At 38.2% G+C, this 14,580-nt stretch overlaps 1 protein-coding gene across 33 annotated transcripts in view; it reads left to right on the forward strand.

The window, feature by feature from the left end:
• Nucleotides 1-13,298, forward strand: part of MCF2L (MCF.2 cell line derived transforming sequence like) — a 394,661-nt gene extending 381,363 nt beyond the window's left edge. For 10 of the 33 annotated variants that reach the window (XM_007501253.3, XM_007501252.3, XM_007501262.3 and 7 more), the window contains 10 exons: nucleotides 438-516; nucleotides 668-734; nucleotides 2,380-2,498; nucleotides 2,996-3,088; nucleotides 4,463-4,537; nucleotides 6,086-6,166; nucleotides 8,958-9,079; nucleotides 10,812-10,927; nucleotides 11,021-11,124; nucleotides 11,265-13,298. In XM_007501253.3, coding sequence (XP_007501315.2) covers nucleotides 438-516; nucleotides 668-734; nucleotides 2,380-2,498; nucleotides 2,996-3,088; nucleotides 4,463-4,537; nucleotides 6,086-6,166; nucleotides 8,958-9,079; nucleotides 10,812-10,927; nucleotides 11,021-11,124; nucleotides 11,265-11,350 — 942 coding nt within the window. In that variant the 3' untranslated portion in view covers nucleotides 11,351-13,298. The remainder of the gene's footprint in view (nucleotides 1-437; nucleotides 517-667; nucleotides 735-2,379; nucleotides 2,499-2,995; nucleotides 3,089-4,462; nucleotides 4,538-6,085; nucleotides 6,167-8,957; nucleotides 9,080-10,811; nucleotides 10,928-11,020; nucleotides 11,125-11,264) is intronic. The other 23 variants (XM_056806834.1, XM_007501259.3, XM_056806839.1 and 20 more) reach the window with 6 other exon arrangements.
• Nucleotides 13,299-14,580: the final 1,282 nt, after the last annotated feature.

The raw sequence follows: 14,580 nt of genomic DNA on the forward strand, positions 1-14,580 counted from the left end.
CCATATTTTGAATTGCTATTCTCATGTGCAAAGGAAAAGTGTTCTAGCAAAGTTTGAGCATTTCTAAGCCTCTCTACAATTGCAAAAGGAAAATTACTCTATTTCTTATTTTCCTAGCAAGAAACTTGGATTAAATAGTTGAATAACTTGTCCAGGACCTATCCATTTCTAGCATTCATTTGGAAAGAACAAAAGGGATGGTATCATTTGCTACCAGAAAAAAAATGATACTAGTGGGTACCCTGGATTCAGACACCGACCCATTCCCACCAATCCCATCATCCCACTCCTTTTTTACTCTTATATTGTCATTCCCTTCAGATGATCTAAAGATGCTAAGGTTACATCTTTGCATATGTAGTTAAAGGAAGAAAACTAGAGTTTATTGTCCAAAGGAGATTCATTGCTTACATGCTGACTTTTCACTGTCTTGGCAGGCTCCAACTCCTGAAATTAAAGCAACTTGGGTAAATGAAATCCGGAAAGTCTTAACCAGTCAGCTCCAGGCTTGCAGAGGTAAATAATTCTTTTTCCAGCACTCTGCGCACCCGGATGATTTATACTTTTAATAACAATAAATTTTCTTCTTAATTTCTCACTACAAAAAAAAAATCTCCAAAAAGTCACACCCATGCAAGCTCTGCCTTGTGTTTCTCCTTCCTTACAGAGGCCAGTCAGCACCGAGCATTGGAGCAGACTCAGAGCTTGCCTTTGCCCACATCCTCAAACACAAGGTGGGTGGCCATAAATACAGCACAGGAAGCAACAGTTTCTTAGAGCAGTCAGGCATGCTCGGCTTTTGTGTCTCAGAGTGGGGTCTCATTTTGTTCATTTGACCCTTTACTCTATGAGTGGTCACAAGGATACTTCCATGAGGGGACTGGATGATCTCTAAATGCTTCCAACTCTAAAAATACTATGTCTGGAGTATTCTCCACCAGGATGGTGTTTGACACCTACCATTTCTTTCTTTCTTTTTTCATTTTTTGGCAGGACACAATTTTAAGTTTAATCTGCTTTATTAACATTTTGCCATCATTTTCTTAAGTCTAGACAATCAACAAAACAGTAAATCAGACCCTAATTGGCAGCATTAGCTGATTTCTGAGATGTAAATGCTCCCCCTGAAAGTTGAACAGTCTGCTCTCCTACATGCCTCTGGCTTGTACTTACTTGCCAATCAGTACAGCTCAGGTCTAGGCTGCTGTTCCAAAGCTTCATGTCCCAACTCTCCCAAGGAAAGTGGAGAGGAGGGTCATCTCCGTAGGTCCAGACTGGAAGGTGCTAGTGGCAGTCATCTACCATTTCTACCCTTCAGTCTGATGGCTTCTCTCCATTCCTACAACTTTAACTTTCTTGACTACATTATGGCAACCCCCTCGGCCAAGTCTCTCCCCACACTCATTTATCTTACATACTATGATCAAAGGAATCCAACTCTTTCAGTTTCTAATTGCCTCTAGAGTAAAATATAAAATGTGTCTCGCTTTAAAGCCCTCTACAATGTGGCTCCAATCTATTTCCTCCTCCTGCCCTTCGAGATTCAGTGTAATTGGCTTTCTGTCTGCTCTTCTCCATCTCTGTGCTTTTGACTGGTTTTCCCATTTCTAGAATATGTTTCCTCCTTATCTCTAGTTTTAGAGTCTATCTTCCAAAGAAGCAGCTCAAGCACTATCTTATGCATGAACCCTTCACTGATTCCTCCAAGTATCTGTGCCCAAATTCCTACTCTGTCTCACTCACTCCTCCTCAAACCAAAACTTCAACCTTGGCAGCATTTATCCCAAAAAGTATGTGTTACCTCCTGTCTTAGAATCAATATATGTATTGGTTCCAAGGCAGAAGAACAGTAAGGGCTAGGCAGTGGGGATTAAGTGGCTTGCCCTGGGTCACACAGCTAGGAACTGTCTGAGGTAGATTTGAATCCAGGACCTCTTGTCTCTAGGCCTGGATCTCAATCTACTGAGCCACCCAGCTGCCCCCCAAAACCATGTTTTTTGAGAGAGAGGAGACTCTACTAGCTGGTAGTATTTTCTGATGCTTTATCCACAGAAGCATTCATAACTCAACAAGAAAATGTTGCTGAGGTATAAAATAGAGAAGAAGTTTAAAACATCCAGTATTTTGAACAATGATACATGTAAAAACCAATAGAATTGCTCATTGGCTCTGGGAGGGGGAAGGGAGGAGGGAAGGGAAAGAAAATGAATCATGTAACCATGGGAAAATATTCTAAAATAAGTAATTACATAAACTTAAATAAATAAAATAAAAGCATCCAGTATCCCAAGATCCTCAAGAGAAATCCTGAGTGACTACAAAATAATAAAATCATTATTATTATTATTCATTATTGTTATCATTTTCCTCACCCATCAGTCCCTCAAAAAATCAAACAAAGAGTATTAAAAAATTAGAAGAAAGAAAAACCGATCCTGCAAGCCTGGAGGGATATGTCAGTTCAGCATCTGTGCCGAAGAACCCAGACAAAAGCAAAGGTGAGGTTGCCTGCATCCATTCTGTGTACTCACAGATACACATCTAGCAACTGTGTCCAGTTACTGAGTTAAATGGAACATTCAACTTAGAAATTCACTATTTTTTATTACAAAGCAGTGTTTACGCAGATAACTCTCAGGCTTCTCCTGTTGCCCCAGGTCTGCTTTCATTAAGCCAGTTAATATTTCCTTTAACCCCATTAAAAAAAAAAGCTTTCTGAAAAAAAAAGAAAGAAAGAAAAAACAAACAAAAAAGAAGCTTCCTGGAACCTGATGCTCCCCTGGAACTGGGCTCACAGCCCTGAATTTACCCCTGAGAATGCTTTGACTATAGATAGATATCTAAACAGTAATAGTAAGCCACAGTCCTCACTCTTTCTTGAATCCACCTCTACTGTCTGTATGACTGTCTCTAACCCTGAACTCAGAGCTCTCTCATTTACTTGGGGTTTTGTGTCTTCTCTCCATTTTCTTTGTCTCTCTCTTTTCCTTTATAGATGACACAGTAACTAGCTCTACCTCAGAAAGCTCTGCTCTGTCCAAAAAGCGCTTTACACTGCAGGGCTTTGCTAACCTCAAAAGTCAGAAAGGTAAACACTACCCGTACTTGGACTCTTTCCCGCTTGTACCCATCACATCGTACTTGTGCAGCAGATCCTTGGTGTATTGTATGTACATGTTGTCTGTCTTCCTTGTCCTTTGGTAGCATATGAGACTTAAAAAGAAATTTTAAGCCCAATTACCTTTTCATTTATTGAAGCTCAGATGTCTGAAATATATCAGCATTAAATAATAACCTACAGTGTTAAATATTTACAAAAATGATTTTTAAACTCCCTTTTTGAAAAAGAAAAGTGTTCCAAAAGAAAACTTGCCTAGAAACTCTTGGTTTCATTTTGCTTTTTTGGTCCTAAACTCTTTTTTTTTTCCTGGTAGGTCTTTTATTAACTTTTCCTATCATAATTGTTCTTTTCTGATAAATGATGAGCCTCATGTCACCAGGAAATTCAACTGCTCTGAGTCTTTACTGAGCATTCTGGGTAATTCAATTCCATACAATTGAGAGAGAAATAGTAGTAATATTCCATGCTTGCCTTTGCAGGAACTCTGTGTCCTACTGTTAAGGGATGAGATACAGCAGTAACCCCCTTACCAAGACCAGGTTTCCATATAGTTAGTTCCCTTTGCCAAAAAGAAAAAATAATTGTAACAACTTAAAATCCTGTTTAATTTTTCTACCTTTAAAAAACATCATTGTTTTGTTTTTCTTAAAAATCATACCTGTTTGATCATAAAATAAAGACTCGTTTCCATAAGCTCCCTGTGGAAATTGAGTTGCATTCAATGAAATTTACAGGCACTAGAAATATGAAATAGCTCCTGCCATCAAGGAGCTTATATTCTGCTGAAAATGATCGCCTTCCTTTAGTGCATTATTTGTTTATACTTTTCATTCTCATGATAGTTTTGCAATTACATCCTGTGTTTCCTAGACCCATTTTTCCAGATCTGCCTTGATCAAGAATTCCAAAGCTCAGGGGCCTGAATACTTTTTTTCCACCAAAGCAGATTGAAACCTCCTCCACCCTTCAGTACATCTTTCTAAGATTCTCTGGCCAAGAAAATCAGTCCTCTCGTGCTCAACCCTGGAGAAAGGAACCTCTATAGAAACTCAGTGAGGCTAGTACACAGGGCCCCTGCTCTAACACATTTTTAGTTTAGTCAGACCTGCCAAAATCAATGCATCATTTTCTCAGTGACTTTTGAGAATCTAAAGAGTCATCCCATAAGGAGACATCAGAGTAAGACTTCATTGGAAACAAACGTCTAAAGGAAATCTGCATCCCACTCTAGAATGAACTCAAACTCCCTAATAGTTCTCCCTCCTATTCTTCATTATCTCTCTTCTGTGTTTTTGTTTTGTTGTTTTGGTTTTTTTTTTTTGCCTGTTCCTCCTACTGCAGCTTCTCCTACCAGTCCTGACAAAAAAGCTAAGCGACATGAAGTTAAGAGTGATCCAACTCCTTTTGGTTTAAGAGGTAGAGTGATGTCATTTTTTGTACACAAAATTATAATCCATTTTCTCGTCCAATCAGAGAAGCCTGCAAGGCACTTCAGATTTCTCTTCTGTATTCGTTGTCAGCTATTGCCTTGTGTGAACTTAACACTTCCTTCCCTGCCAACAAAAAACTTCACATGTGTTTATAACCATAAAGTTCTAGTTATGTCATCAAAAAAACACAAGATGACTTCAGTTCCATTCGGCACAATATCATCAGTTCTGCTATTAAGCCAGGTTTTCCCTAGAACTTAAGTCTGGCCCATTCTGTCCCAAACCAAGATATTCCTAGCCTCCGGAGACATCCTAGGGTTCAGGTTGAGAACTTTCTACTTATTAATCTATCAATACATTCCAGCTTTCCTGAGCATCCAAAACAAATTGTCACAGAGTGACATAAGCAGTAGGGAGGAAAAAAAGAGTCCATTCCAATCCTTCTATTTTCTTGTACATGCCTATTTATGTTTATTAAACAATTCTTAATAAGTTATCTGGAGAAAACAAATAATTTTTTTCATCTTTTTCATCCAATTGTAAGGCTAGAATTGACACTAACTATAAGCCCTATTACTTAATGCTCTTCTAGCCAAAACCCAAGCTCAGTTAAATCCCTTCTTATCCAGTCAGTTTCTTCCATTTGTACCTTAAAAAGAGATGCTACAGAAATTAGAGATGGCACAGACTTATTTGGTCCCTTCCTTTATTTAAAGCCCCATTCTACTAAAAGTTTCCCTAGGTTAAGTATATAAGTCATAGGACTTTAGCAGTTTCTGCGAAAACTACCCTAGGAATGTTTTTATGTAACATTCTTTCATATTTATTACTTTCTAGGGATTTTTGAATGTCAGCCTTTATATATTTGTTTCCTTGCTTCTCTATTTTAATGTCGTGACAGCTTCCAGGGGTCTGTTAAAGAAGGTTTGTCCAGAGGACATTTGGCAGCAACATATATTCTCAGGGCCAGTAATAGAATGTGCTATAAGCAGAGATTTTGGCATCAGAAAAACAAGTGCTCCACTTTAGGTCCAACCAGTAATTTTATCTTTGAAAAATGCTGTCAGACTCCTATAGACTTGTGAATGAAATAAGATTAGTCACACTTGTACATAAAAAGTGCCTTGAACTTTTTACATAAGAGCTTATTACAAATGAAACACCCCTTTCTCCAGCAAAAGGGACCACCCAATTAGCAGTCTTTTCTATTTTATTGCCAGCTATGAAGTTGCTGTCCAGTTTTGTCAAGGAGTCCCATGCTCAAAAATATTTAATAACCAAACTTGGTTGAGACAGGTAAGAAAAGGAAAGCTATTAGATTTAATTAGATTTATTTATTAATCCAGTCCTCTTAGCCTGCCTTTTTATGGGCAGGTCTCAATGGAAGTGTTAAGAGAAGTGATAGATTTCCACTTAATGCTTTGTCTTGGCATTTCACTAATTGTTGCTCTTCCCAAAAGTAGACTCCCTAAAGCATGTTAAATTATACTAAGATTTATCCTAGAAAAACTCATGATTCCCAGTTCTTTCACAGATGCAAGCTCAGTAGTAACCCTGACCAGGGCCAGGTGGTTCAGCTCATCTAACTTGGCCCCAACAGCCCAGCCCAGGAAAGGTAAAGTCCAGGACCTGCCTGGCCCTGCCCCTGCCCCCAGATATTGCTGTCCAGTCCTGGTATGCATTGGGATGGCATTGGACATAGCTATGGCTCTTTCTGGCTCTAAGTAGACTATTTAGAATGCTTCGTTTGCTTACTTAAGACACTCTGCGGACAGCTAGCCAAATGAAAGGAGAGAGTAAGCAGGAATGAGGTTTCTTTTTCTCCCCATTTATCTTTCCCCTCTTTACTTGCACAAAGGGATCTTTTAACCTCCTGTTTAAAGCCATGATTTTCACTAAGATTAAAAGCTGGACTCTTATGGAGTGTTGAGCTTCGGCCAACTCTGTTCCCTACCAACTTTCCAAAAATATTTGTGTTTGGCTATTTTTAGTTGCTTGCAGCCAGTGAAAATCAGGCTGCCCACAGGACTGGAGTATAATTTGGGAAATGCATGCTGCATATTCTGGTTGGGTCAAGAAACTGGAATGGCTTTGCTTCTCATGTCTGCTTATTCCCAATCATGAGGAGCATGGCCCTGTGACATGGTATGGCTCTTACTCCCACAGGATCAGTGTAAATTTGGTAACAGAGAATGGATTTCTCTTACAAGGCTATCTGGACTTCTTGATGTCTATTTATATTTGTGGTTTCCCTATCCTAAAATCTCAGCAATAAAAACAAGATGCATACACACATACACTTAACCAAGTGTTATATATGTGTGAGTGGGTATAGACATTAAAATACACATATATATCCATATGTAGTAATTGTCTATTTTGGGGTACATTGACTCATTATGGAGGTAATATAGTATAGATCAACAGTTCTCCAATTTTGGGGGGCTCAGGATCCTTTTACACTCTGATAAATTAGTATTTTTTAAACCCTTACCTTCCATTTTTAGAGACAATACTGTGTATTGGTACTAAGGCAAAAGAGCAGTAAGGCTAGGGAATGGGGGGTAAGTGACTTTCCCAGGGATACACAACTAGGAAATGTCAGATTCTTATAGACTTTTGCATAAAATAAGATTGGTCACTAGTGCATAAAAAGTGCCTTGAGCTCCAGTGTGGAAACATTTTACAAAAGAAATTATTACAAATGAAACACCCCCTTCTCCAACAAAAGGGACTACCCAATTAGCAGTCATTTCACTTTTATTGCCAACAAGAAAGCTGCTGTCCAGTTTTGCCAGATTTGAACAAAGGACCTCCCATCTCTAGCTTTCAATCCACTGAGCCACCCAACTATAACAAATTATTAAAGGTCCAGAGAACTTTTGTTTATATGGGTTTTATCTATTTATATTACCTATATTCAAAATTTAAGCTGAAATTCTAAAAATATTTATTAATTCATTTTTAAATAATTATAAGCCCATTGTGTAGACCCATTATATAATATATAAGTATCATTTTAACCTCATTTTCCAAAACAAAAAAACATTTTTTAAGAAGATGGCTTTGTTTTACCTGTTTTCGCAAATCTGACTTAATGGAAGACAGTGATGTTCAGTGTATTGTGAGAAGAGTGCTTTGGTTGAAATATATGAAGAAAATCTGGCCTTAGATATGTAATTGAAAAGAGGAGGTCTACTTTAGTAGTGAAATAACATCTTAATATTATGAAAATGGTTTTGACCCCATAGATACCCTGCAAGAGTTTCAGAGTCCCCCAGGGGTCCATGAACCACCCTTTGAAAACCACTGGTTTTCAAATAGAAAACAGCCTCAAAGTCAAGAGGGTTCGGCTCAAGTCCTGCCTCTGACCCACACTGACTATGTTACCCTGAATAAGTCATTTAACCACTTAATGTCCAGGCCATTCTCTCATTAAGTAGATGCTGATCTTCTTTGCTAATGGTAGTTTTCAACTTCAATGAAATCATGGTCCAAAAAGAAAAAAATAGCACAAATGCTTGCTTTGTCCTTCATCGGATTTTTAAAAAATTAATGTACTAGATTAGAAAAATTACTGTTTTCTTCCCCCAGTTCTGACTGATATATGATGGTTTTTTAAAAGCAGATGCCCCAAATGGTCTCTTTCTTTTCCTTATACATCGCCAATGTAAGCCAGAAGTATTGCTATCCCAGGTGTCCCTGGTGAATTGTCACTAGTGTTACTCGTGTTCATCAAAGCAGACTCGTAGAGAAATCCCTGCTGCTAGAAAAGGATCTCCTTCCTTTCCTTATAGAGAACAGATGCAATTTTGCAGGGTCCCCAAATAGATAGTATGGCATGAAGAAGAGATCTGGAATGAATTTCTCTCCATTGTGCTTGCTTGGCAGATGGTAGCATCTGTCAGCTTTTAATTCTTATTTGCCCAGTATTTATTTTTACAACTGGGCTCTAAACAACTTGTGCCAGATATTTCTGAAATCTGAGGTCATAGAGAGACACAATACATAACAGAATTTGGGAAAGATATATGTGTGTCAAGTTTTTTGAACTCCAAAGTTTTGCTCATAAATGCTATGCCTACATGGACATGGTACAACTTGAAGTCAGGAAAGCTGAAATGATTCATATTATGTCTCCGACTCTTGCTAGTTGCATGACTCTGGACATATCCTTTTATCTGTCTGAGCCTCAGTTTCTTCATCTGTAAGTTGGAGATAATGATACTTTACCTACTTCAAAGTTGTTATGTGAAAAATACTTGATAGTTCTTAAAATTCTTTAGAAATATGAGTTCATATTGATCCAGTTCATGTGGGGCTATAAAATCCCGCCTACCTTTTTTCCCCAACATTGGTGTCTTGTGTGTAAAGTGTTAGTTCTAAGTTCTTTACTTCTTTATCAGGTTGGACTAAAACTTCCCATTCACTTGATGCCTCTGAAGACAATGATGGCTGGTCAAGCGCTGAGGATCCCCTGAATTCATCAGATGCAGAGGAAGAAGGTGGAGCAGGACTCAGGAAACTGGTAAGCCCGATAAAGCATTTTCTTTCTGATTGTGGCATGAAACAGGCGAACTTCCCTGTATTTCGGAGATATACTCCTGAAAAAATTTACCCAAGCCCAATTTTGAGCATCTGAATCCAGTCTCCTGGTTGACAATCTGATAAATCACATGAGAAAGGATGACACGTTCATGAGACTGTGTAATCACTAACACTGGAGAAGAGAGTTTCTCAGCCCTCTGAGCAGCATCTCTGCCAAGGAGTTTTTCAATGAAAGCCTTAAATTCCAAAGAGCTGCTATTTTCTAATGCAAATTACACCTTCTTTTTGGTAAATGACATGTGCTGAGTTTTTATAAAGCAGAGAAGACCTGCACAGACCCACAAGGTTGTTTGGAATACAGGTCTTTCTTCTAAGTAGTATGTCATAGTTCAGGTCAGCTGCAAGGAAAAACTGTCATCGGATTTATTCATGAGGAGAAATGTGCATTTTTGTAGTCAATTGGAGTAATTTGTTGGAACCAAAAAGGTCTTCAAATGTGGCTCATTAATGCTTCATAGCAAGAATTTATAATAAGGACAGCTCACATTTCTATCGTGCCTACTACGCACCAGGCACTGGACTGAGTGCATTATAGTTACTGTCTCCTTTGATCGGGTGTTTGAAGTTTATAAAAATGAGAAGATTCCACCCTCACGCATTTCCTCCTAGTGATGACTTCAACTCCCTCATCTTCCAGATTCCCCTTCAGTCCCTTCTTGGTACCTATAGGACCTGGTCCACAAAATCTTATACTGCCTTATAGTCTTTCTTTCATTTATGTTTTCTTATATTCATTCTTTCACAAAGCTTCGACTTAGAGTCCAACCTTTACTCTGCTGTCTCTGAGGACCAGACTCTCAAAGTCTTTTCTGGCTCCATACCCTATCACAGGTGTAGCTGCTCATTAAATACCTACCAATCAATCACCTCTCAATAGGCGTGTGTGTATACATGCTTTATATTACATATATATACATATATGTGTAATTTGTTGTTGTTCAATCATTTCAGTCGTGTGTGATACTTTGTGACCCCATTTAGGATTTTCTTGGCAAAGAAACTGGAGTGATTTACTATTTCTTTCTCCAATTCATTTTACAGATGATGAAACTGAGGCAAAAAGGATTAAATGATATGCCCAAGGTCACATAGCTTTTACACTGTTTGAGGCCACATTTTCTTTTAAACCCTTACCTTCCATCTTGGAGTCAATACTGTGTATTGGCTCCAGGACAGAAGAGTGGTCAGGGCTAGGCAATGGGGGTCAAGTGACTTGCCCAGGGTCACACAGCTGGGAAGAGGCCACATTTGAACCTAGATCTTCCTGACTCCAAACCCAACATCTTATCCACTTTGCCATCTAGATACCCATAGTTTATATATTGGTTTGTTTGTTTTTTTTAAACCCTTACCTTGTGTCTTAGAATCAATACTGTGTATTGGTTCCAAGGCAGAAGAGTGGTAAGGGCTAGGCAATGGGGGTTAAGCGACTTGCCCAGGGTCACACAGATAAGAATTGTCTGAGGCCAGATTTGAACCTAGGACCTCCCACCTCTAGGCTTGGCTCTCAGTCCACTGAGTCACCTAGATGCCCCCCATAGTTTATAATGTCAAAAGACAATGTTTTCCTACTCATATACACAGGAGCAAATAATTTGTTGTTGATGCTCTCTTTCTTCATTCCTTTTTTGTCCCTTCTTCCAAAACTTTAGGTTCCTGGCAAATATACAGTTGTGGCCGACCATGATGAAAAAGGAAGTCCAGAATCCCTTGCTGTGAAAAGCGGAGATATAGTAGAATTGCTACATGAGGGAGAGGAGGGACTTTGGTAAGGAGGAACGTCGTCTGTGCTTTTTCCCTTTTTTAAGACATTTTTTAAACACTTGTACCAGAACCATTTGACAGACACCACCTTTCTTAGGTTTGTAAAGAACTTGACCACAAGCAAGGAAGGCTGGGTACCAGCGAGCAACCTTTTGGCATTGATTGGCAACTCAAAATCTGCTCAGTCTTTGAGCAGCTCAGGTAAGACCATACTGCCTGCATGGCCAGGGTTGTCTGCTTTCCATTCCCCAAGCATGTGTCTATCTATTTAAAAGCCAAGTAAAAAACAAAAGCAGTTAAAATATCTGTTTGTTCTTCTCATCATTTTCCCTTTTCTCTAGAATCTGGCACTGGTTCCACCTTTCTGAGCTCCTCCTCAAGCTGTAGTGAGAGTTGCAATGCCACCTTTTCAGACATCAAAGGGTAACCACTAAGGGCTTACTGGTTACGATTCCTGAAAACCATGTGCAAACTTCTGAAGGCCAAATTGCAGGAGGGAAAACCATCATGTCCAGTTTTGTCGTGCTTGGAATTTACTTAGTTTAGAGAAGGAGAAGTTTCTTTTAAAATAGAAGAGATTCAGAAGATGAGTTGGAGGATATGAAAATAACTTACTGGGAAAACTCTTGAGCTGTTTGTAGAACAACAGGTGGTGTGAGAATAAGAGGAAATGTTCTCAAGTGGGACTTCTCATCTCTACTCTTGATTCCACAACTCATTCCCTAATGTATATATTCCAGTCCTCACGGAGACACCAGTTCAATCATGCCACATTGGAAGAAATGGACAGTGGTGAATATCCCAATAAAAATAAAGCTCTGTACAAAGGATGGCTAAGCAAACTTATGCTACTAATCATACTCCCAATGAACATTCTTTCCCAGACACTTTTCCTTGGTTGACAGTGTCTTGTTATAAATAACTAGAAATGATGCTTCGATCCAGTCATTCTGCTTTTGTTTTCTTCTGCAAGAATATGCATCCTTTTGAAGCTGATCACTCAAGAAATGAACAACTCATTGACCCAACAGTTTAGAGACAGGACTATTTTATCTTCTACAACTTTTTTTAAGGGAATTATTTGGTGGCCATTTTTTTGTGTGTGTGGTACTTTGGCCTCTAATCAAGAATCACTGTGTTTACAAAAAAAAAAAAGACAATTTGATACCACTTTGATACATAACTATTTTTTGTTACTAGGATTCACATTTAAACATATTTGTAAAGTTAAATATGATCTTACCTGTCTATAATACCAAGGTAACTGTTGTTTTGGGGTGAAGCTCTTTGGTTGTCCTTGAATGAAAATGAGCTAATTTTCACCCCCAGAAGAAAATACAAACTGAAAATATTCATCATTTCTTTTTCTACCAAAAAAAAAGGTATGGGGGAACTCTTTCTGTTTTTTAAGAACTTCTCTACGTTACACATATTTTTTACTGTTTTTTAAAGAAATGGTAAATATGACATTTTTTCCAGCTATTAATTCAGCCAATACTCTTTATATAATCTGAGATTCTCTGGGACCTAGCCTTCCACTATGCAGGCTTTGACCTTAGCTGGTCTACTCCAATTCTTCTGCTTAAAAAACAAATCTCTGGTTGTCCACATAACATTATTTTACAATACCTTGGATATATGGATGTAAATGCAGAGGAAAATGGTTTGTGTGCAAGGCAGAACTGAAAAGGAAATGCCTCATTTTTTTTTTGTTTGTGTCTATGTGTGTTTCAGAAAACAAAACTCCTGTTCTACTGACTGTTGAAACACACTCTAATTGGTTGGGGCAGATTTTTTTATATGTATGTATATATGTTCATGTGTGTGTATATATGTATATATAAATATTGTAAAGGATGTATTTATAGTCTCCATGCTGCTGAGAGTATGCCACTTTACAGTCCATAAATACCAGTTTTCATGAACTCCTGCAACATGAGACTGATCAGGGTTTTCATTTCCTAGACTGCATCTCATATGCTCTACCAGAAGGAAATCAGCCCACATTTCCTATGGTCTGTGAGTCTCTCCTTAGCCAGAAACCTCTTGCCTAAGACATGCAGTATTGAACATTGGGAGGAGGCATAATGGCTTTTCTTCAGGTTTGTAAATTATTTGTAAATGCCATGTAACATAATTTACTCAAGTCTATTGTTGAGATGCTTTCCTTCCATCTCCTTGCAGCAGACTTGCTACTTGTGATTGTCTCATCTCAGCACTTTAAACCTCGCATTTCATTCACCGTTCCTTTTTTTTTCTACTGCTAATGTAAATGACGTACAAAATTAGAATTCTTTATTGTATGTATTATGGTTGGATGAATAAACTTCAGCAGCTTTTGCTGCGTGTATACCCCTCACATTTTATAAAGAGCACCATAGCATTCTCTGTGTCATCTTATTGTATCAGAGTGTAGTTTGGGGTTCCCTCCAGGGTTCTCATGAAGTGTCTGTCTTTTGGGGCGGGGTATATAAATCTAACCCTAAAAAGGATTTGTTGAAGCTTTCTTGTTTTTCTTAAAGTTGTTAGACCTTTCAGAAGGGCTCAGCCTCTCGTTCTATGTGGCATTGAAGAAATCGTTTGTCTGTCATGGTCTTTTGGTTCCTTCCAATCATCTGTAAGTTAAGGTGACAATGTAGCCCATTATGGTTCCTCGCTTTCATTCTCCCTTATTTTCTTTATTAAGGGAAAGATTGAAAATGTACGCCAAGGAGAGGTTCCATCATCTTATTTCTAAGGAACTGGGTATTCTGAGTCATAGCAACATGGATCTGAATAGCGTAACAGTGACACTGCTAAGGCTGCACCAGTATGCATCCTTCTTATTAACTGTCTTTAAAAGTTTGTCATCTGGTTTGGGGTCTGACTGAACAATCCAAGACCTTTCAGTGCTTGTGCCTCATTGGCTTAATCTTTTAGGACCCAAGGCTACCTCCCCTGGATGAAAAATTACGGGAGCAATCTGGTTGAGATGAACAAGGGTTTTACACTTAGTTCTTTTTATCCATTAATCAAAGGTGTTACAGAAAGAAACTCTAATATTTCTTTGAACTTTATCTCCTTTACTTTTTCAAGAAACACTTAGCATGTACCTACTAGGGAAGTATTCTGTTAGGCACTGGCAAAGCAAAAATGAAAAAATCTTACAATGACTCAAATAGAGACATTATCCTTATTTTCTGAATGAAGAAACTATGACTGAGCAAGTTTAAATAATTTTCTCAAAACCATTATAAAGGGGCAGCTGGGTAAGTTAGTGGATAGAGAACCAGGCCTAGTGATAGGAGGTCCTGGGTTCAAACCTGGCCTCAGATATTTATTTCCTAGCTGTAGGACCCTTGGCAAATCACTTAACCCCAATTGAATTTAGTTGGCCATGTAACATTATTTTAATTTAAATATATCAATATGAATGCAAAGAAAAATGTTTCTGCTCAAGACAAAACTGAAAAGGAAATGCTTCTTTTTTTTGTTTGTTTGTTTATGTCTATATATGTGTTTCAGAAAACACTCTTCTGCCTTGGATCTAATACTTAATATTGATTTTAAGACAGAAAGTAAGGGTTTAAAAAGAAGCAGCATGGTAAATCTAGACTGAAAACCTGTTTTTAAATCCTTGTCCATGATTCCATTTTTTATGCCAAAACTATGAGTTAC

This window comes from Monodelphis domestica, chromosome 8 (genome assembly GCF_027887165.1).
Source record: "Monodelphis domestica isolate mMonDom1 chromosome 8, mMonDom1.pri, whole genome shotgun sequence".
NCBI classification, from domain to species: Eukaryota; Metazoa; Chordata; class Mammalia; order Didelphimorphia; family Didelphidae; genus Monodelphis; species Monodelphis domestica.